Source organism: Salvia hispanica, chromosome 1, assembly GCF_023119035.1.
Source record: "Salvia hispanica cultivar TCC Black 2014 chromosome 1, UniMelb_Shisp_WGS_1.0, whole genome shotgun sequence".
In the NCBI taxonomy this organism is placed as follows: Eukaryota; Viridiplantae; Streptophyta; class Magnoliopsida; order Lamiales; family Lamiaceae; genus Salvia; species Salvia hispanica.
In genome coordinates, this window is record NC_062965.1 from 48427505 (window position 1) to 48452025 (window position 24521).

The window sequence follows — 24521 nt, forward strand, 5'->3', positions numbered from 1 at the left end:
TTTCAAATTAAACTACTCACTTCTCAGTTCTTGTAGTAAAATCCACATGCATTTATAAGGTGATCAGTCAAATAAATGTATAAGCACAGAAGAAATCAAAATAACCACATGAGCCAAGGCGTAGAAAAAGGAAATGAATTAAACATAAGGATGATTGTATCTCCCCCGTAGAACTCTACGAAGGATTTAGCTACTCATGTTCATCACAAAAGTCAAAGAAATATTCAAAGAAATATTCAAAAACATTGTTTGAACAAGAATAAAACTAAAAGTAGAAACTCCTAGAATTGGATTGGGCGGATTGGAGGTCTCGTCTTCAATCTTGCGATGAATACTCGTCCTCTGCTCGTTCTTCTCTTCTTCCTAGGTGAAAAAGTAGTATTTTTGGAGTTGAAGGCGTGTAGAATGTTTTAGGAGGCGTCCCATGCACATTAGATTAAATAGGGCTCGAAATTTCCTTGTTTGGATCTGTCGGCCGAACCTGGCGGGTCGCCAGGTTCGTTGTACGGTGAAGCTGGCGAGTCGCCAGCTGCTCTCGGCAATTCTGGGCGAAGGACCCGGCGAGTCGCCAGGTTGGTACTGATGCGAAGCTGGCGAGTCGCCAGCCTCGTGCTGCAATTTCGTCCTTTTTCCACCTTTCGCCATTTAAGCTCATTTTCGACCCTTTTTCTACACATTCTTCACAAAATGGTCAAAATACCAATAACATAGAGAAGTAGCTATAAACCATGTCTCAAAATACACAATATACGATCAAATTCAAGTAAAACTACCCTCTGAAATCATGTAAAATCCAAGTGAATCACCATGTAAACGAAAAATAGGAGGAGAACGACCGGTGTTTAAACTATTATCAATTTTACCTCCCAAAGAAGTAAAACAAAACATAGAATTATATGAACGGATATTTTTCAAGAAGTGAACACTTTTGGCATCGTTAGAGAACATCAAACGCAATAAAACTTCGGGAGGAGTTATCATCAAAGGAAGCTCAATATTCCCATTCATACAACAAAGGGAATATCTCGGACTCTTGGGTTTATTCGGTTTGCCAAGACGTTCCTCATACCAAAACAATGCACCACAATGCGAACAGGAGAACAAAGCATCACCAATATCCCAATAATCTACAAATAAAAAATTATATATCATTAAATTTGTACTTCTATTAACATATTTACAAATAAAAATAGAAAACAAAAACTAAAATAAATTAAGAGCAATAAAATGGTTAAATATAATAATTTTAATTTTCAATTATTATAATAATACTAAAAAAGATAAACAATAAAAATAGTTATCAATGTAGTATACCCATATGCATTAAATTTACATAAATAAAAAATTAATAAAATTAAATCTTAATAGAAATAAAAAATGCCACCACATTGATACAATGAAGACGAAACAATAGTGCTCTCTTCCGTAAGTTCATCACGAACAACATCACTTATAATAATAGGACTTTCAACGGATCCACCAACATAAGCTTCAAAAAAAAAATATTAGTACATTTGAGTTAAACAAAAAATAATTCAAGGAATACTTCTATAAACCAAATTATTCTTATTAACTATAAAAATTTAATAGAATAGTTCAAATAAAACTTAAGCAAAACCAAAATATTCTTATTATAGGTTTTGGAAAATACTCCTTAGTTATAAAACTCTTGAATAAGAACAAAAATGTCAAAAGTTTTAACCAAAATGTTGAAAACTATATGTACCTAATTACATCATATTATGAATAAAATAACTTCATTTAGGCATAAATTATTCATATTAAAATATAAAATATTAAATACATAGATTTCAAAAATATAATAAAATTAAAATATTAGAGCTAAATACCAAAATATTAAATATAATTATATAAGAATTATAAAGTCCAAAACACTATTAAACGGCCCAATAAAAATTAAAACACATGCCCAAAAAATAATAAGAATAGCCCAATCCTATTTATTAAATTGGCCCATCTACATTAAAAAGGCCAAATAATGAGCCTAAATATATTACATTAGATTAGTACGAAATTAATTGAATTAATTAGACTATAACTAATTAAACTAATGCACTTGAGATCAAAACCATAATCTATACAACCATATAAAAGCTATTCTCTCCCAACACACTTGATGGCGCCGTTCCATGAAACCTTACCGATGCATCCACGGCAATATGCCGGAAAATCCACACAACCACCAAATCGCCGCCGCCGCCGCCGACACAAAACCAATGCTCTCTTTTTCTTTTTCTTTTTTTGTTTTAATTTCTCTTACATTAAATATCTATTCCCCCTCACACTTTCTCTCCCACATTAGATTTGATTAATTTATTAATATAACAATAAACTCTAATTTTCAAATTTGACATTAGTTAATATTTTTATATAAGCTAAATTATAGTAATAACAACTATATACACAATAATATTTTTTTTTTCTGCAATAGACATGTTGTAAAGATATATAATTAATAAAACGTGCACAAAAACAACAAAAAACTAAAAAAAATAAAAATAACTAATTATAAATCAAAACACTGAATATTATTGTTATTTTAATTAATTGACATGTCAAAAAAAAAAGGAAAATGGAAAATATAATGGAAAGGGTGTTGTGAATTCCTCCGTTAGCATAGGATCCTTCCCCAAAATATTATATATACTACTTCTATTTGATATGTATGATGAGAGAGCAGTGAATGCAAACAATTAGGCATTTTTTGGTCTAGTAATGGACTAAAAAACGCTACATCTACCAAAAGCCCACAAAATAAATGCTCATTAATATGAGCAAACCCTAATGGAATAAAAAACACCACATCTACCAAAAGCCCACAAAATAAATGCTCATTAATATAAGCAAACCCTAAATTTATCTTCATTTATAAAATCAATTCATATTTTCTCCAGTGCTCAAATCAAACGCATTCTCTATTTGTTTGTTAATATGTCTTTTTCAATATTCACATTCACTCTATATGAAATGCATCCTTTTTTATTTTTGTTAGATTTATTATAAAATAGTATTCAAAGCTTAACCCAGATTGCTTATTTTTAAGAACAATCGAGTTGAAGCTTTTCTATAGTTTTCGATTTTTTTGATCAGAAATGATGGAAGTGGCTATTTCCTGCACCTCAATGGGTAGGAATCCATAAAAATGCTCCTGATCTGTGAAGAAGAGGTCATCCTACACTAATCTCGGTTCTAGATCTACCTTATTACCATATATCTATGTTAACTGCGATTTTTAGCGTGACTGGAGCGCATCACATTTAGATCTATATTGGAATTTTAATCTTTTCTTATAGTTTTGAATTTTTTACAGAAATGATGGAATAGCCAATTTCCTGACCCTCAATGGTTAGGAACTAACATTCATACTCCAGATCTGTAATTTTTATCTAAGAATTTTTTTTTGTACTTTACTCTACATTATTTGCGGCTGTAGATCTAACATTTAAGCATAAATCTACAACTATTGTTAGGGCTTCCTTGATTATGTGATGGAAGTTAAGTCGTATTTTAGTTGTGATTTATATGGGCATGTAAAGTATGCTCATTCCGCTAAATTTTTTTGTGAAATACTAATCATTTTTTTGAATCTCCAGTTGCATTCTAAATTTTTTCGAAGATTTTGCACATATAGATGTTTACCTCAATCTAATCTATATCTCTTTAGTCTTTAGGATTGAAACAACGCTGAAAAGATGATCTGGAGACAAATTTGCAGTGCATACAAACTATTGTATCAATAAGTTAAGTTTCTTATTCCTTCTACTCATTAATATTTACTCTCTATTAGGGAACTATTTCTTTAACATGTAGGTATTGACATCAAATTACATATATGTAGCTTAAAGTGAAACCGGAGAAGAAAACGATCAATATCAATTTTCATCCGAATTCATGTTAATATGTTGCATTAGGTATGTCTTAAACTTCTACCTAACTGCATAATTTTCATTTTACAAAGCTTAAAACATATATTGAAAATACATGTCTTGTTTTGTGTTTGGGCTTCAATAGATAAAGTAAGCTTTGTAGATTTTGTAAGCCTTTTCATAGTGCTTGTCTTCTTTGACATCAAAGCAAATAATTTGTTGGTTGCAGAGTGTGGCCTATATTGTCTTCTTCCTCAATCTTTAATTTCTGTTAACAACAAATATGCACATACTCAGTAATAGTATTATTATTACGAAATAAAGGAGTAGCATAATATCTAAATGATTAACTGAGTGGTGAGTCTTCTGTGTGATTTAAAAATTCTTCTTCTGAGAGTATTCATGTTTGTCCACTGTTAAATAATATTTTAAATTTTAATTGTGATCACCTATGTAATTATGAGTTGATATAGGTATTAGTAAAGGTTTATCACAGATCACGGTTAACAATGCAACTTTATTAAAAGAGACCAATAACCATTGGTCAATGAATGCTTCTTTAGTGTAATATTGAGTTAACTCAATTTTAAACAACTTTTCTAACTTGTTAGATAACTAATGGTCAAAAAATCTGCATATATCTGCTTTTATTAGGTGAATACAGAGTCCACTTAAATTTTAGTAATTAGTCCATATGTATGCTTGTAATTTTAAGAATTAAGATTATTTGTTAATTGTTTACATTATTTCTTTTCTATCATGTGTTGGATTATTTTTGCTTTCAAACTTTTTTTGTATTATAATCTTATGTACTGCATGTTTTTAAAATGTTTTTTTTTATATTTCACAACATGTTATTTATATATCTGATTCAATTATTTGTTATCTTATGTGTTGCATTAGTTCCACTTTTGGATGTTACACTACATCTTAGTGTATTAGTAAATAAATTACTACACCTTATTTTATTAATAAATAATCAACTTCATTTATTATTGATTGAGTTGTCTTTCCTCTTATGTACTGCTTTTATTTCAAGATTATTTCAAGGTTTGGATGTTACACAATACCTAAGTGTATTAATTAATTAACTACATTAAATAATATTTATTTTATTTATTTAGTAGATATAGTGATTGTTTGTCCCCTTAAATTCTGCTTTTATAAAATTATTGTAGTTTTAGTTTGATATATAAAAATAGTTTTTAATTATATTTAGCATTTGAAACTAAAATACTAATAGACATTACTTATATTCCACATACTAAAGCAGCAGGAAAATCCTAATACATAACAGGCCAATCTTAATTGCATTCACTGCATCTAAGTGATAATAATACTAATGCCCTCTATTTACAGTCTAATGGTTTTAATAAAACATCAGATCCAAAAGACAAAAGGATTGGCCTTTTCTTGATTTTAAACCCTAAGCATCAATCTTCAAGCCTCCTGCTCTTCATTACTCAGCTTTTTTTCCTGCATGCAATTGTCGAAATCTTCCTCCAAGTTTCTTTTGAGTGATGCTTTCATAATCCATTCTTCACCTTTTGCACATGTTTTAGTTGATGCAACTGGTTTATGCATGCCATCATCTCCCATCTGCCAATACAACAACCAAAAATTATGTTTGCCCTTTGCAATGATTATTATATAAATTTTTTGTATTTGAGAATATATACCTCATTAAGAATGTCTGATCCAAAGAGAAGGTCACTGAAACTTAAGCTTGATTCTCCTAATTCAGTATTTTGTGATATAAGAGATGCTGGCACATATTTCTCTATTACATGTGGTATAGTGCATATTTTGATAACACTAAAATGGTAATTCACTCTGTATTCCATGTCATTACGCAGGATAATTTTGAATAGAAAAGTTTTTCCAAGGATTTTCTCTTCAATTTCTGATGGTATGAAGTCCTCTTTTCCTACCTGAAAATAAAATTGTTTTATTCAATAAATAATATTGGTTTACAAGCCTAAATTATTGTTATTTAAAACTGATATATGTATTTATATTTATATACCTCATTATCTGCTAGTACAACCTCTCCAACTTTTTTTCCCATCATTTGGCGACTCTCTCTGTCCCATATCAATAGTGATGCATTGAAGGTTGAATCTACTACATTAAAAACAAACCTATATCTGTAATAAACAATTTTATTAGTTCTCTTTTGAAATACTAATATATACTCCCTCCGTCCCAGATAATTCGACCCAGTATTCCATTTCGGGCCGTCCCACATAATTTGTCCCATTTTTACCATTTTTAGTAGTGGACCCCATATTCCACTAACTCATTTCTACTCACATTTTATTATAATACTAATAGTACTTTAAAAGTATGACCCACATCCCACCAACTTTTTCAACTCACTTTCCATTAGATTTCTTAAAACTCGTGCCGGGTCAAAGTGTCCCAAATTATCTGGGACGGAGGGAGTAACAGATAAACTGCTTTAAAAGAGATAGTACCTTTCAATTGCTTCATGATAGTGTTTAGTGCATTTGGTGCAGTAGTACTGTTCTCCTTTTTTATCAACTTTTTTGCCACATATTTTGCATGACAAATAGAACCATTCCCCATAGTGAGGTAGCACAGTCTCTATCTTTCCACAAATCCAGTAGTTTCCTTCCTGTGTCCATGCATCAACAAACTTAATTACATAATAATTTTTTTATCTACTATGCAATTAGAATTAGAATAATACAAATGTATAAGTTATATTGCAAAGAACCTCTAAGCATAGTACATCCTCAAGACTTGTTATTTTTAGATCCTCATATTCATCAAGAGCCTTTTTGATAATTTTTCCAACATTGTGTTTGGTAAGACTAATCCTTGCATCTCGATAAATCCTGTGTGGTATGGTTATTAGAATAGATTTCATAACTTGTGTCTATAAAATGTTTTTCTACTAAGTGTTTGTTTACCATTTGCGTAGATCATGTACTTCTTTACAGTCAAAGTTTAGTAGCACATTGGAGACATTAAAATATGTTTCAACCCTGTTTTGACCTGCATTTTATCATATAAATATTAGAATACAAAATATATAGTTCCTGTGATATATTATAAATGCTATATGTTGCTGTACAAATCAAATCATTACCTTTAAACATGTTGACCTTGCAGAATCTCACAATTATAATTGGAATGGTTTCATTTTTAGAAGTCTCCATTTGATGTAAATAAGAGTCTACATGTTCTCCCCACAATGTGCAATAAATTTTCTTGTGCCTAGTTATAGAAAATTTAATATGTGACTTAGTATTTGGTTAAAACATATATCAAAGCAAAGATGTCTTACTTATCCATGATCTGCAACTCTAGGAGTTTAGAGTTTCCTTGTGTCACCTCATTTCCAATATCCACCACAACACCCATTATATTTGTGTTAATAAATAAATAAAATTAGTATATAATTTGTATAAAGCTTTAACAAAAATCACGAAATGTAAAAGGAATTCTACCAAATAGTGGCTCCTTATCAATTCTTTTTATTTCTGCCACTTCCTTGAAATTATTGAACTGGAAGACATGTTCTGGAAATTTGAGGTCTTCCACTTCAAGAACTTCAGTTTTTGTGTTCATAAATAGGCGGTGTTCGTTTGTAGTGACTCTGTTTGTTACACGGTTTCTATTCACAAAGAAATTGCGAATACAAAAACTTTGTTTTCTTTGATTTGGTCTTTGAATTTATGCATTATATCACGTGGGAAACTTGCATGAATCTGATTCCCCTGCAATAAAAATATGTAGAATTTAGAATATCTCATTACTGATAATAAAACTGTAAAGTTAGATGCATACCTCCTTATCTTCAAGAACACAATCAAGGGAGCTTATATTTGTCTTGTTGCTTCCTGCAGAAACTTCATATGCTCTAACACATCTAGTTTTGATTACCCACTTGGAAGTATATGGTTGAAGATCTTTAGCAAAGTAAACAGAGGCATTGTTGGAATATAGAATCTGAAATGGTGAGTGCATTTGTTCCTTGTCTTTTGTTCTATATATAGAGGAGTGTGTGTGCTTTAGCTCATTTTTTGAAATTTGAATTTGAATATGATTTTACATATATCCTTTGGATAATTGGATTAAAATTAGTTTTTCAATAGAATCATGTGTAATAAACATAGTTTTTGTTGAGCTCGTAGTTTAACTTCAGATTTAGTGATGTTTTAGGTTTTGCTGCAACTTGTGCCTTTATTATTTGTCATGTAAAACTTAGTTCTGGACTAAAGACAATTAGTATGTACTTGTTAGGTTGTTAAGGTGTGTACCTGTCAACTTATTTTTCTTGAGATTTATTTTTAAATATATAAATGTGTTAGTAAATTAAAATTAGGTATGTACATTTCTTATTACTCTCTACCAATTAGTGAAAGCATTTATCTCTGCATTCTGTTCTATTTATAGTAAATTTAAAATTTTAATTTCTGTACATTTTTTTAATTTTAATTTGTTATTATTATTCATTTGTTCCAGATAGTAAATTTATCCTTTGGATATTTGAACTTAATTTTATTTTTCAATGTATTCATATCTAATACTCATTGGTTCTTGATATGTTTTTGGTTTTGCTGCAACATCTGGCCTTACTGTTTATTATGCAAAAGTTAGTTATAGGTGTGGACATCTAAACTTGAGAAAGTTAACTCACTGAATTCATATTTCTTTAGATTTATTTTAAATATTGATATTAGTCAATCAAATATCAAATTTCAATAAACTTAATAAGTTATTATCTGTCATTATTCATGTGTAATAGGTATTTGTTCTTCAAATGTTCTAGGTTTTATTGCAATTTGTTGCAGTATTATTATTTGTTATGCAGATGTTAATTGTTTGCATTTTGTGAGCAATTTGTTTGGTCTTATTATTCTATAACCGTTCTTATTGTTTTTTTAGGGTATATAATGATCAGCCAATTTTTCAAGTACAGAAAGTGTAGAAGTTGTCTTATCTAAGAGGCAAAGCATGGAATCTGAAATATAAATAACTCCAGTCTGCTTCATGTTATGCAAGATAATTAGTGGATGCTTACTTGTTGTGTTAGATAGCTGTTGGATATTTATTTGTCTTGGAATGATCAATTTATAGTTCCCATATAATCTGACACAGCTGCCTATCTGCCTATCTTGTTGTAAAATGAGTATTACTTGGAATAATATTTGATAATATATGTCTCTTGAATTATGTAGTATGGTTAGCAAGAATTTCATTAAGTTAGGCGGGAAAAATGGGCCCACAAAAACTGGGGCTTTATATATGTATAGATTTATTTTAAATATTGATATTAGTCAATCAAATATCAGATTTCAATAAACTTAATAAGTTATTATCTGTCATTATTCATGTGTAATAGGTATTTGTTCTTCAAATGTTCTAGGTTTTATTTAGACTTGCCCACGGTTCATGAACCGGCGGTTTCGGTTCGAAACCGCCGGTTCCGGTTTTCGGAAATATGGAACCAGAACCGAACCGTGAGGCTGTTTCACGGTTTCGGTTTCGGTTCGAAAACCGGCGGTTTCGGTTTCGATTCCGAACTGCCGGTTTTTGGACGGTTCGTAGCGGTTTAGGTTCGGTTTCACGGTTTCGCGGTTTTTTCTCTTAATTTTTTTTGCCATGTAGTTTGAAATTCATAAAATAAATTGAAACAAGGAAATGGATAGTTTAAATTGAATTAGGACGAGTAAAGTGAAAATGATATCAAATTACAATATGATAAGATTTACAAACAAATTACAATATGATATAATTTACAAACAAATTATAAAGTGATATAAATAGGGGGAATGAGATCCAATTTGAATTTAAAATGAACATTTCAAAAAAAAAAATTAAAAAAATGATGTTTTGTGCAATCAATTTTGAATTGTGTAGCCATCACCCACCGCCAACCAATCAATTTTGAAGACTACAATTTCATTAATCAATGTTAATTAGAGTATTATGTTTTATATAAAGTAATCAATTCTTCTAAGTTTTATTAAACAATGTTCAATAAATATTTATTAATAATAATCCATACTCCATAGACTCCATACATAAATAATTGTGTTAAATAAAATACGAAATAGTATTATAAAGTTATTATCATAATCAATGGTCCATACTCCATAGACTCCATCTTGTAATTTAGTTTATTTTATTTTATTATCTTTTCGTTTTCCAAATTACCATCCAATTTTATCAAATACTCCCTCCGTCCCGCTTTAGGAGTCACGGTTGAGTCGGACACATGTTTTAAGAAAAAAGTGTTTGAATGTGTAATAAATAAATATTGTAGTGGAAGTTGAGACCCACTTTTAATTGAGTGTCCAATAAATAAATGTTATAGTGGATGTTGGGACCCACTTTTAACATTTTTTCATTAGTTGTAGTGATGTTGAGACCCACTTTTAACACTTCGTAGGCATTTTTTATTAATTTATCTCAACCGAAACTCCTAAAGCGAGACGCCCAAAATTGATCAACCGGGACTCCTAAAATGGGACGGAGGGAGTAGTATTATAAAGCTATTTTTGCTGCAAAATTTCGTCCCACATTACTGTTTCCACGAATATTACTAATTCCAAAAATGAAAGTTACTTATAAAAGTATAAAACTCAAAAATCGGATCATTCAACAATGTTTTATTTAGTGGAGTATAGTTTTAATATAAGGATTAACTATGTTTAAATTTATCATTGCAGTGGCGGCTCGGAACCGTGAAACCGCCGGTTAACCGATAGTTCGGTCGTGGTTTCGGTTCGAAAATTTTGGAACCTGAACCGAACCACGGTTCTAAAATTCACGATTTCGGTTAGAGATATTTCTCACGGTTTCGGTTCGGAACCGTAACCGGCGGTTACGGTTTCGGTTTTAACCGCCGGTTCGATAAACCTTGGGCAGCTTTAGGTTTTATTGCAATTTGTTGCAGTATTATTATTTGTTATGCAGATGTTAATTGTTTGCATTTTGTGAGCAATTTGTTTGGTCTTATTATTCTATAACCGTTCTTATTGTTTTTTATAGGGTATATAATGATCAGCCAATTTTTCAAGTACAGAAAGTGTAGAAGTTGTCTTATCTAAGAGGCAAAACATGGAATCTAAAATATAAATAACTCCAGTCTGCTTCATGTTATGCAAGATAATTAGTGGATGCTTACTTGTTGTGTTAGATAGCTGTTGGATATTTATTTGTCTTGGAATGATCAATTTATAGTTCCCATATAATCTGACACAGCTGCCAATCTGCCTATCTTGCTGTAAAATGAGTATTACTTGGAATAATATTTGATAATATATGTCTCTTGAATTATGTAGTATGGTTAGCAAGAATTTCATTAAGTTAGGCGGGAAAAATGGGCCAAAAAAAACTGGGGCTTTATATATGTATTGATTGATTTGTTACTTAGTATTTGTTATTTTATTCCATTACAATGTTTTTTAGCCAGCGGATAGATAGTGGCGGGGTTAACACTGGTTAACTTTTTAAATTTATCTTTACGCGATTAAACAAAAGGATAACAGGAATAGCTCCAAATAAAGAAAAAAAGCGATTAATTTATCTATCACTGTAAAAAAATCAAACCAGTTTATTAATGCAGGCCAAAAAATTTGGCCAATGAATTTGAAATGAATAATTTCTCTTAGACAGAAACGTCTATTTAGAGTCCATCCATTCAATCATTTTTATTTTATTCTTAGTAATACATTAAGCAATGTTCTGAAAAATAATTTATTAAATTAATGTAATTGTCCCAATTGTATATATTTGTAAATATGCATAAAATTATTTTCAATTGAAATTTTTTAATGGAACTTCAACGCCACATTAATGGACATTCTCTCCCAAATATATATATAAAAAAACAGAAAAAAAAAAAAAGAACACAATGAATGCAAAAAAAATGTACTCCATAAAAATGGCAATTCCTACACTAATTCTCTACCGCCAAAAGCTGGTTAGATTATCAAATCAATCAAAAAAATCAAATTAGCTTGCAAAATTAAGTTTCTCTCATGAAGAAGTTAGTGATCCAATAGCAAGGTTAGGATTAGGTGACTAAAGCAAGGATTTTTGGAAGCCAAAATCAAGTTTTTTTGGGAATCTCTGAATTTCATCCACCTTGGGAAAAAAATTCCAAATTTTTACTTGTTGTATTTTTAAAAGTAGTGGCATTTAAAAAATTAATGTTAATACAATTTGCTTCTATAAAACTGCATTAACATATTTAGTTTATCAACAATTAGTGGAGAAATGGTGCACTCTAAAGCTGATTACACTACTACTGAAGTTTGCTAGCAAAGGCAATGTTGAGATTGGGAACTCAAGCTAAGTTTCATTGGTAGCTCAAGCTAACAAGCCAAAGTGAATTCAATGTACATAGAGTACAAAAAATAATACAATTTGGCTTCGCCCGGGTTCGAACCGGAGACCTTCAGTGTGTTAGACTGACGTGATAACCAACTACACCACGAAACCATCTTCTATTGTTTCGTTGTTTAATTTGTTACTACAATTGATTTACTTCGATATTACTCGTGTTCGAGTGTCATTTTAATAGACATAGCGTCTCAACCCAATTCATACTAGTATAACATTTCTATATGAAATATTAAGCATCAAACAAAATAAACGATTTTGTGTACAAAGTTGAGAGTTCGTTGTTGATCAGAAATCACCAACTAAAACTGATAGACTCAAAATGCAGATTTTGAACCAAACCCGATGAACATATATACGCAACCTGACGCCTCAACTTCTTCGGCCCACAAACCAAAACTCCAACACTCGACTCCTTCCGCTCGAACAAATATCCTGTGCACGGGCGGAGCCAGAAAATTATCAAAAATATATATTCAAATTTTTAATAATTTAAGAAGTGACATTTAATAAATAGATTTAAACAAAAGAATATGCTCCTATATAAATATTTTAATTTCATAACTAATTAATAATTAAGTAAAATGAACTCACTCTTAAGATCCGGCCTTTCCCCATAGTGAACATTGATGGACTCCGCCAGCGACAGCCGCGGCAAGCTCTCCATCTCCGCGTCGCCACACGGTGGCGACGCGGCCATATTCCGTATCTGCGTCGTCTCCTTTCCCGCCCGCGCCTTATTCCACAAAAATCCGGCCGTCGAGGCCGCCACCACAGCCGCGCAGATGATCGCCACGTGGATCGCGGCTCTCGCGGCCGTGGAGTACACTCGATTCGAGTTCCGATCGATCGGATAGATGTAGTACCTCGTTAACATCCCGATTGCCACGAGGTAGGTGATGAATGACGAGGCGATCACGGCGGCGAGCCACAGCCAGCTGCTGCCGTTGCCTAGGGTTGCGGCGAGGGGCGGGTCGGTCGGGCTCGGGTTGAACCCGACTGTGCGAGGGGACTTGTCGTTTTCCTGTGGCGGCGGCGGCGGCTGATTCTGGCGGGTGACGTAGGCCTCGATTTGGAGATTTAGGTTGGAGAGGTGCGGTGGGGCGCCGGAGATTGGGAGGATGAGGTCGAGCATGGTGAGGTCGGCTGAGTACTTGAAGGCGGCGACGAGGAGGATCTGCGGGGTCGGGTGTTTTAGGGTTTCGGCCGTGTGGATGAGGTCGCGGATGATGGAGATGAACGGGGTCACACCGCTGCCACCGCTCACCATCACTAGGAGGTCGTGCCTGCAGAAAACGTTGTGCCTGATGTTAGATTTTACGAGGACTAATCTCATTCATTGAAGCATACTTGATACTGAAACATTATCAACCAAATTAACAATATAATATATAGTGAGGTGTCATCCCATGATAACTTGTTTTTACTTCACATTTTCGATGTCAAACAACTCATATGTGAATATCTGATCAATATATAGTACTCCCTCCGTCCCAGAGAAGTTGGCATACTTTGAAAATGGCATGGGATTTTAGGAGGTGTTGTTTTGTATGTTAAATGGAGAGAGAAAATATATTTTTATATTAATGTGAGAGAGAACTTTTTCCAAAAAGGGAAATGTGACATCTTTTGTGGGACAAACTAAAAAAGAAAGTGTGCCAACTTCTCTGGGACGGAGGGAGTAATTATATCTAATAAGCAAGCATACATTCTATGGTCTACTACTCTACTTGACTTCAAGATCAATTGCTTGCATGTCTAAATGTTTCATTTTCTAAAAAATGGGTGTCTACAATTAAATGTCACATCTATTTTGAGTAAGTTATCTTACACTCCAATACTCTATTTGCATCATTCAAAGAGACACACTTGCTTGTTCGACGCGTGATTTTATATAGTAGTGTGTACTTAAGTGGGGTGAGAGTAAAGTAGAGATGGTATATAGTGGATTGCATACCTTAGGAAATCGGTCGAGGCAGGTCCGTAAGGCCCTTCGATGGAGACATCGAGGCGATCGGGCGGAGTGGGTGAAGCAACCAAGTCAATGAGTTTAGTAGTCCATTTTCCTTCCCTTTTAATGATCACACTTATGTTATCACTCTCCAAACTACTACTTGAACTAACAGTAAATGGATGCCATTGCAGCTTAGAAATGCTTGGCACATTCATGAATATGATGCTAGTTGGACTGTAGTTTAAACCTGACAATAAATCATCAACCAAAACAACAATACATATATTAATAGTGTTACTACAAATGCATATAGATTTAATATGCAAAAACTTGTGTACATCCAGATATACAAGCCATTATCTCAATTAGGATTCATCAATTCCAATTAAAAATTTAAATTGTAAAGGATGCACCTAGCTATCAGTTCATGGTTCAACCGATCGAACCGATTTGACCACTTGTCGAGCCGATATACTATAACGAATATTTGAAATTAAAATTTATAAATTCTGCCTGTGCATATATATGTTAGATATACCTTTGTTCTTGGAGAAGTTGAGCTCGACGGTGTGGCAAGGAAGGACCCGAGCGGAGACGAGGCGAACGTGGTGCCTCGATTGGAGGAATCTGAGGTATCGGTCAATCATGAAGAGGAAGAAGCCGGGGAGCATTATGGAGGCGTAGCTGACGCCAACATGAAGCACGAAGAAGAAGACAAAGAGAATGTAGAGGTAATGTGTGTAGAAGAAGAGCTCAAACATTCTTTTTCTAATCCTTGGAAATGTGGTAGCCCATAGGAATAATCCTGCTAACAGAGATATCTCTCCTGCTATATTTGAGATTCCTGTATTTTCCCATTTCATCATCTGAAGTTTACACAAAAGCTTTGATCAATATTCTTATTACAAATGTGTTTTTATGAATTGGAACAGTTTTTTTTAAAATCAGGGTATATATGAATATGATTGTTCTAAATTTAATTTGTAATAATGTTAATAATCTTATCACAAGTAGTATAGTAATCACTATAACTAATAATAACAATAAGACAAACTAATGTTTCTCTATCATTAAATTTCAAATAATTAATAACTACTACTATGTGAAATTTTATCATACTATATGATACAGATTTGTCACATATATACAGAAACACGAGCATTGCATATTTGTAAGAATTATCCATGCAGACTATTATTAAATTGAGGGATTAATTTGCGTGTTCTTCAAAGCACGTACACCTCATCAAAAAGAAGAGGAATATAATAAATAAAAATAAAATAAAATAAAATAAAATGGCAGACTGCAAGTATTATTATATGGTGTCACGTGCCATACATGTAAAAGACGAGTGCACTACTATCCAAATTTAATACAAATCCTCACCGCAGAGCACTATATATACATTACCATCACTCAAAAATAAAAGTTGTATATATACCTCTAGCTATCTTTAAAAAAAAAGATTTATGTATAAGTAATTCTTCGGATAAACATCCAGTTTCGACCGATAAACGATATATAGCATGAAATATATTTTACCAATGACTAATAAAATAGCCATTTAAGAAAATAAAAATAAAATATAGCTGGTTTAAGATAATAAGGTAGAAACTAGAAACCCCATTCTTACATGTTTTGCTCCTTAATTAATTATTAGGAATTAATGATTAATCTTTAAAATAGAACGGTTCTAAAACTAAAACTACTATAATCAATTGTGAACTACCTAAAATATTAAATATAACAAAATGACTACTTCATATTGTTATAACCATAATAAGGATACTTGAGTTAATAGTAATGAGGAGTTGAATTATAGTAATATATAGTCGAAAAAAAATCTCATCATCTACCAAAAATAATCTCATTTTGGTGTATATATTTTTGAAAATTAAATTACCTGTGATATTCGATGAGTGGAAGCCCAGTAGATGATGTAACATAGGCCATGAGCGGTGAATAAGGTCATGACAATGTGGCCCACCCATATATGGTATTTAATGCTACCCTCCGACGTTAGCCCCAAAAACTGCAGCACCGATGAGCCACGTGTCACCGGGAAGAATAGGAAAGTCAACGCTATGTTTCCGACCATTCCCAGCCGGAGCGCCGCCATGTCCAGCTTCGCCTCCCACCTGCGCCACATTCATACAATTCAATACACATCAACAAACTCCATAATTTCGAATTCAATTAATAATTTTACGTGTCAATTAATATAGTATAGATTGAGGGAAACTAATTAATTAAAATATCTTACACTTTTTCTCCACTTCGTGCGGTAGAAATGGTAGTAATTCTTGCAAAATCGTTGTGTAAATAGGTGGCTAAATTCCAAATAAGAAGAGCAATAAACATGAGGAAGAAAGCAAGCTCGATTCTTGAAACAATTCCTAGCCCTTTGATGATCATTGGCCTCTTCCATATCCCTATCCGATTCTCTCCTTCTCCACTGTCCATCACAACTAATAATATTTCAAAAAAAAAAAATTATAGTATTAATTTATTATGGTTTATATGCAAAATACCTCTTGGTATTCTTGATTTGGGAGTTGTTGTTCTTGCCTAGATGAAGATACACACATCCCAATAGTGCAATTACCACAATTGGAGATGTGAATACCAACAAATTTGCACCTGAAAATAACATTTGAATGAGAATATATGTACTGATTAACACGTGACAAAGAAAACCAAATGTTCCACCAATTACAATTATGAAGAAAATAAATGTAATTTTTTTCAAATCTTGAGAGTCATGACACCTTGGTTGGTTCCGAAGTAAGTGGTGGTGGTTTTAGCTCGGAGCGCCGGCAGCCATGTATGTTTATAGGCGTATGTTGGCATCGCCACAAACAAAACAAGGTAGCCGGCAAACACCGCCGCCGCCAACGCCGCTATCGCCGCCCGCATAGCTCTCTTGCCACCGCCACCCCCCGGCGTCCCTCTTCTTTGTGGATCCATTTAATTGTTAGTATATGCTTTTCCCTGTCTTTTATAACTATTTATAGTGTTTTTATTTTTAGGGATTTTTTTAAGGGAAAATGAATTTATTATGTAGAATGTTTTTGAAATTGATGGGAGAATGAATAGGGATTGATATAAAGGTGCGACAGCGCCTAGATTTTGTTCACTATTAGTAAACTAATTAATCATCCAATATTGATTTCTTGATATTTTTTGCCCTCATAATTTGTTCCACATTAATTTTTATGCACTGAAAAGAAGTAAAAGTATCTGATTCATAAATGACACGACGTTCTTGTATAATGGATTAAGTGAAAAAATTGAATTGGGTGTGACATGGCAGTAGTTGACATATTTCCAAATGTCAAAATCTTTGCATATTCACCAAAAGATGCATGGTACATGCAATTAGTATACAGTTGTACTCCACGTCACCAGCTATAAGAATTAGCACTTGTTGCTTCCTGCATTTGGAATTATTATAACGCAATCAACTTAGAAAATGGGAAAATAATTTCAAATACTATCATGTGGTCTAATGTTTATTTTCTTTATTCTAGAGTAGAGCATTTGAGTAAGAAATGGTGGGATTAGTGTATTTCCAAAATAAAGGGGAAAGTGTGGAGTCATGAGTTTTTATTAATTAAGAATCGTGATTCGTGTGCTCTAAGTGTGCTTGCTATGTGTTCAACTTCATCAATCCCTTTATTATTCTTTTCTTGTCCTATTAATTAAAAGTAAATTGATTTTGGTGTTTTTCCATTTTTTCTTCTTTCTTCAATTTATATTTATATTTTTGAAAGTCTCCTTGTAATGACTTAGTAGTAAAGTGGGTATTTCTAAAGTCGAACAAAATTTATTAGAGGTATGAACCCGATCACGCTTTAATAGGTATGTCAGACACCAGATTTTCTAAATATGATTTCTGCCATTTGTTACACTTGATTTTTCAAATATATATGGTACTACTAAAAGAATAGAGAAAAACGAAGACATTTTTCCAAAATCAGTATAAAAAAAGAAAAAGAGAAAAACGAAGACATTTGTGCCACTTTTTGCTCCAATTCGTTCACAAAAAGTCATTGTACATTATTGCAAGTCGATCTTGCGCAGTCGCTTATGTTAAATTTTTTTGTTTATTCAGAAATAAGATAAATAGTTACTCCATAACAAACCTACTATTAGCTACTACTAGGCATAGTTTGGTAGCTATAATAACTGTAGATTAGATTATTTTAATGCATACGAAACATGCAGAATAGATTATTAATCACATTTTATTAGATAATTTATACCAATGATAATTTAACTTACGATAGTTTTATAAACCTACCGAACTAAGCCTAGGAGAAGGCAATGACTAAAGTTTATGAGTTATCGAGTTTCATTCATGACTATCTCCTACTAAATATTAATCAATCAACGTTAACTTTACCGTAAATAAAATAGCAAAAATTCAATCTACTTTGCCCCTTAATTGAACTGCTTTTTTAAGGAGATATGGATAAAAATACTATAGTACTCCGTACTTGTTAGTATGTATCTTTTCCGCTTGATTTATCATATAGAATTCACATTAGATTAGAGAAAAAATACCCATAGTTGAGGAAGAGAATCTTCCCCACCCCCATAATATACATAAAAAGGGAGAAGAAAAGGTTAAAAAGATCAAGTAAAGTGGACCATTGCAATAGTGAAAGTGAAGAGATTGCATTTCAAAGAGCAAGTGGGGAAGTTTGGTTCACAAACGTGCATGGTGATAAAATGTCGCAATATTGAAGAGCACTTTATAGGGCCATAAACAAGCCGACTCTACTACAAAAATGATTTAGGGACCATATGCCAAACAAATTACCTATCATGGCAACTCAATTTTAATTTACATGTTTATATTCAGCGAAAACAACCAAGTGTACAAAATACTTTAAATGGCTACTAGCTATAGCACTAAATGGCTACTAGCTATATCACTGAAAAATACTACTTCCTCCGTCCCATTAAATATGCAACATTTGGGAATTGGCACAAGTTTTTATGCAGTGTTGTTTTGTGAGTTAAAGAAGAGAGAATAAAGTAAGAGAGATGAAAAAGTAGAGATAGAGATGTTTCTATTTTAGGAAACGTTTTATTTTTAGTGGGACAAACTAAAAAGGAAAACGTTTCATTTCTAATGGGACAGAGAGAGTATAATATTAACCACACAAATTTTTCCGCCGATAGATGTAATCAAGATTATCGACGAATGATTGGTTTCGATGTAAACTATGTTGGAAAAAATTACTAACAGATAATATCAACTTGAATGCTAGGAACGTTCATACAAAAGGTAGGAATGTCCACCTAGCCCGTCTCTGAGTTCACAGGCACCAAGCATTTTTTCAATGAGCGAAGTCGTGATCAATTTAATGTTAGGTTTATAATGGATTAATTTTTTAAAATTCGCATGACTGAAATTTTATGTTTTCCAATTATTATAAATAGAGAAAGGAAACATACTTTATATTAATGGGGAGTGATCAATTGCTAACTCATCCCTTAGTTGCCAATTGTGGTCTACAATTTACCATGTGTAATTTTGTTTTTCATTTTTTAATATTAAAAAGATAATAGCAACTATCAAATTTAGGATTTAGAAATACAATATCAATACAGTGTATGAAATACATCAACACGAAAACATAATAATGTCAAAACAATTTCATATTGACATTTTACAAGCATAATATTGACATATTATGAAAGGTGTATTGACATAAATCTGTTCGTCAAAAATACGAAAATTCAAAAAAAAAATTCAATTTTTTTTCAAATTTTGACGTCGGAACATATGCATGTAGTATATCGTTGGAATCCTTATAAAATTATCTTTAATTTGATATATTTTATATGAATTTAAAGTTTTGAGATTTCTTTTAAAAGTTAGTTATAACTAACTTGACATTAATACCCCTATTGATTTTTATTGGAATTAATCTTATAGTCTTATTGACGTTTTTTGTTGATCGTATTGACATTTCGTGGTTGATGATCTAGGCCTTTAATTTGAATATCTAATGGCAATTATTGAGTTGTAGTTAGCAATTAAGCATTGAATTAGCAATATAACACTTCCCTTGTATTAGTTATGTTGATTTTAAAATACACATTAGTTATAAATTTATCAGATATACAACGACAATAGAAAGTCTCAAAGTCCTAATGAGAAAAAATAGTACATATAATTAAACCACAGGAAAAATTCTCCAATATAAGTGATGAATAAATAAGCACTAGTATCACACCTGTGCTATGCACAGACTATAATATTTCAACATATTAATTTCCAAAGACTATAATTTAATTAAATAAAATTAGAATTAATATTAATCTATTATATTAAAGTTGTAAACAAAAATGTACTACTAACAATGAACAAAAAGAGTAACAAATTTTTTTGATTACTCATAATTATTAAAAAAAACTTATTTATACACTACATTCATTTAAAATTAAAAAAAAATCATTAACTTCATCATTATAAACTGAAACCTTCACTTTTCTACACAACTTGTCACTCTCCAAACAAAACTCAAAGATAAAAGAACTCATTTATCTTGTTTAAAGTCATTCGTCTCACCTATAACTACATAAAATAAATATATGTAATTAATAAATATGTCATACCACAACTTTAAAAAGTAACAAAATTAATTTGCAATATATAAAATCAATAATTAGATAAAATACTTAAACAATAATCATAGCTATCGAAGTTTTAAAAATTTTAGTTTCTAAAGAAAAAAGGTTATCGTTCAATATTAATTTAATAATCATAGTACTCTAAATCTATCACAAATGTCTACTTCAAATTCTACATCAGCATTGTCATACGTAGAAAAAATAATGTTATTCTTAATAGGTAACATAAATTCTTGAGTTTTTTTTTTAAATAAAGCATGTGAATATTTATCCCCAAGATCTTCGTCTAAAAATGTGTATATGGTCAAACAATGTCTCATGACAATTACTCGTTCAAACATTGATAGTATTGAACAATATGATAAATGTGATACACTATATTGAAATAGGATAAGTGTAAGCTTTCATAGTTTAAGCATAATGTACACGCTACATTTTAATGTGTGCAATGATGAAATGAAAGATAAATAATTTTAGTTTAATTACTTCAAATCTTTTTATCCAGAAAATAAGTGTTACTTTTGCAAGTACTAAGTAGCACAAGATTGATTCTAACACTATGTGAGCAATCGCAGAACTCAAAAAAAATTCAATTTCTACATTCACTTAAGGGAACATATATTACCAAATTATTCATATTATCATGAAATCCAATCCGATCCGTCTTTGACCAAGTAAAATTAAACATTACAAAGTTATTTCCTAAATTCAGTAAATTGCATCAACAAAAGAAATGAACATAGCAAAAAATTCAATAAACAAACACGTTCGAGCTCTCAACGACCCCAGGAACAACCTCGTGCTCGAGGCCAGCATACTCTCCCTTCGTTTTCTCCCAGATCACAACAATATCAACATTGCAAGTTCGTCATAGCCAAAGCCCGTCTTCGATTGTGCAGATGGTAGCAAACTTTCCATTGAGTTTTGAAAAAAATGACTTTGGATTGAATAAAACTAAGTAAATGTGGGACGCCAACTAATCAAGAGTCACTACTCCCACTAATTAAAAGCCACTACTCCCATTAAAATAGAAGTTGTGTAAATTATATTTTTGCGTTTTTATATTTAGGGTTTAGGGTTGTGTAAATTTACGTAAATTATATTTTTGTGTTTTAACTGATGTAAGTAATAAGCCGATGAATTCCGCTTTGTCTAATAAAAATACTTTACTTGTTATCTTCAAAAGTCTTTCAGATTAATATATTCATAGTAATTTATAAATATTGGTTGAACTATTAATATATCTTATTTTAGATTACATGTTCATTACTTTCGTACCAAACATGAATAATGCTTTATGATGAATTATTTAAAAATATTACCATTATGATTCTTTAAAAATAATTATAATTAAATTATAAATTATTTACCTAAATACCTCCAAAATTCCCCTTATTTACGTATAATTAAACCACAGGCAAAATTCTCCAATATAAGTGATGAATAAATAAGCTTAGATAATATTCGTGGGCTTGATTGTTAAAGATGACTATAAACTAATGGGCCGAACTAACAGAATTCGTTGGTCGGCCCAATATTAAGTAGGCTTGGTAACCCTGCACACAGTAACCAATTCAAGGCCCATTTATGTTATTCTTATACTCCAGTATAACAGTAGTAGTTGCACAAATTAGTGATTAAATTATTTCACGATTTCATATTAACTGGAAGGCAAACTTTCGTGTTTTTTAAAAATATAAGGGAGAACAGCTAATGAAAATCAATACTAGTTATGTTAAAAAATGGTTTCTTAAAGTCCAATTAATAAAGGGAATAGAAAACAAAACGTAACGAAAAGCACTTGCCTCTTTTGATAAAAAAACATTCATGGGAAAATAAAGTGTTCAGCCAAAATAAAGCCTGAAATCAAGTCTTAAGAAGGAAGGATTGGAAAAGTATCCAGCCAATCATGACATTATTCTTTATAGGAGGGTTATTATAAATTTTATTTGGTTATAATATTTAATTTGGTAGGTATCTATTAATTTACTTGTCGTGTGTCACTTTATGATTATTGTACATAATTTAGGGTGTATGATATGAACGTTACAAAGTCGTAGTAAAAGCCAATGGGATAAAGCTGACTTTTTTTTAGTAAATTTGGTGCAGTTTGTTTATTTTAGGGTGTTTGGTTTGAGAATAAGAATTTGTTATTTGCTCTTTAGAACTATAATGACATAGTAAAGAGTCAATTGGCACGATTGATTAAAGTATATTAACATAATTTCATGCTTACTAAAATTATATGGTTCTTTTCAAATTACAATTATCAAAATATTATACCCCTCATGTCCCTATATATTTAGTTCACACAAATTAATAGTAATATGTGATTTTAGCAAATTTAAAAGGTTAATATGAACTTCTCATGATCCAATTAATTTACTAAATAACCAAAGCACATAGTATATAATTTGTATGATGTAATAATTTAGTGGAGAGAAAGTGCAATTTTAAATAATTGTTACCTAAATATCTTCAGATTCTTGACTTAGGTACCATGTGCCTGTCATTAATTATTTTCACTAATAGTAGTGAGTTTTAGAAATTTAAAATTATGAAGGTACCATGTTCAAATCACTATTAATTGAGCATGAATCCGAAGTAGTAGTACTTTTCATTGTTACATTGTTGAATCTGTACCGTGTTTTCACTTATTTTAATTTTATACGTTTAACATAGCTAAGTAATCATTTATGAAATTAATCTATAAAATTGTTATTTTAAATCAAAATAAATTTTGAAAGCTGGAAATATATTTTCCAACTTCGTTGTTTTGATGTTTAAGTGGGAATATATTTTCATTATAATTTTTAAAACAAATAAGAATATTTATACTTGCTTTAAGCTTTCTATGTTTCTCCGTAGAATTTAGTTACCGCCTCAAGCCATATTCACAGCTCATGAGTCATGACCAAAAATCCCCTAACTATGCAATATTTCAAATACTATCATATTCTCTGTCTTTCCATATTTGTTCTATTTTTTTTTTCATTTTAAGTATATTCCCTATTAAATATTTCATTTTATACATACTAGTATTTCATAAACGGGCCACATATTTTACTAGTAACATACTATTTTATTTCAAAATTAAGTATATAAAATTAGAATATATATACATTCCACCATTTTTTTTAATCTTTTATTTAGAAAAAGTGGGATATATATGTAGCCGGGACAGAGGGGGAATTATTTTTGCATCTACACCAAAAGCCCAGATTGACTGATAATTTTGTTATAATAGTATATTATCCTTTAATATATGGAGTACTACTTTTTCCGTCGATCTCTTGATATAGGCAATTCGTATTTTAGATAAGGATTAATTTCTTTTTGACAAAAATTAAAATTTTAAATTTTTAAATTTTTTTTCTCTTTTTTACTCTATTATTTTTTGCATGCAACTAAAGAATAGTATTTTCTTAAATCTTGTATAAAAAAGAAATATATTTTCACTTACAAGACGTATATATTCGCCGATGCAGTGATGACTTTATTAACACTGCACTAGTTTACTAGTATGATAAAACAAACAAATGAAATGTTATTGTAAGATGCAAAATAATTCAACTTTATAATGAAAGCCTAAAAGAACAAAAGTGGCAGTATAATTAGTTATCCTAAAGTAACACTCTTCCCCTTAATTA

At 31.2% G+C, this 24521-nt stretch overlaps 1 protein-coding gene, 1 long non-coding RNA gene and 1 other non-coding gene across 7 annotated transcripts; 1 reads left to right on the forward strand and 2 right to left on the reverse strand.

The window, feature by feature from the left end:
• Positions 1 to 3052: 3052 nt before the first annotated feature.
• On the forward strand, positions 3053 to 9035 carry LOC125197359. 4 transcript variants are annotated; one of them, XR_007172071.1, is made up of 7 exons: positions 3053 to 3187; positions 3332 to 3366; positions 3686 to 3761; positions 3860 to 3932; positions 5744 to 5796; positions 7763 to 7873; positions 8805 to 9035. It is a non-coding gene; the product is annotated as an uncharacterized LOC125197359 (long non-coding RNA). The 4 variants fall into 4 exon arrangements; XR_007172054.1 differs by lacking the exon at positions 5744 to 5796; XR_007172061.1 differs by lacking the exons at positions 3332 to 3366; positions 5744 to 5796.
• Positions 9036 to 12294: 3259 nt separating this feature from the next.
• Positions 12295 to 12368, reverse strand: TRNAV-AAC. Its single transcript has one exon. It is a non-coding gene; the product is annotated as a tRNA-Val (tRNA).
• Positions 12369 to 12460: 92 nt separating this feature from the next.
• On the reverse strand, positions 12461 to 17216 carry LOC125202894 (ferric reduction oxidase 2-like). 2 transcript variants are annotated; one of them, XM_048101588.1, is made up of 8 exons: positions 16992 to 17216; positions 16755 to 16863; positions 16487 to 16678; positions 16127 to 16361; positions 14762 to 15089; positions 14227 to 14470; positions 12864 to 13555; positions 12461 to 12704 (listed from the first exon to the last, which is right to left on the reverse strand). In XM_048101588.1, exons 1-8 carry the CDS (start codon positions 17188 to 17190, stop codon positions 12565 to 12567), a joined length of 2139 nt encoding a protein of 712 aa, XP_047957545.1. In that variant the 5' UTR covers positions 17191 to 17216; the 3' UTR covers positions 12461 to 12564. The 2 variants fall into 2 exon arrangements, with proteins under 2 accessions (XP_047957545.1, XP_047958283.1); XM_048102326.1 differs by lacking the exon at positions 16992 to 17216 and having other exon boundaries at positions 16487 to 16691; positions 16755 to 16816.
• Between the last annotated feature and the right edge of the window lie 7305 nt (positions 17217 to 24521).

What these genes read in the sequence shown, in the direction of transcription:
- LOC125202894 (XM_048101588.1), bottom strand. Translation starts at nt 17,190, where the DNA reads ATGGATCCACAAAGAAGAGGGACGCCGGGGGGTGGCGGTGGCAAGAGA. An exon ending in TTACTTCGGAACCAACCAAG is followed by an intron (nt 16,864 to 16,991) that starts GTGTCATGACTC and finishes TGTTATTTTCAG; the next exon opens with GTGCAAATTTGTTGGTATTC. An exon ending in GCACGAAGTGGAGAAAAAGT is followed by an intron (nt 16,362 to 16,486) that starts GTAAGATATTTT and finishes AATGTGGCGCAG; the next exon opens with GTGGGAGGCGAAGCTGGACA.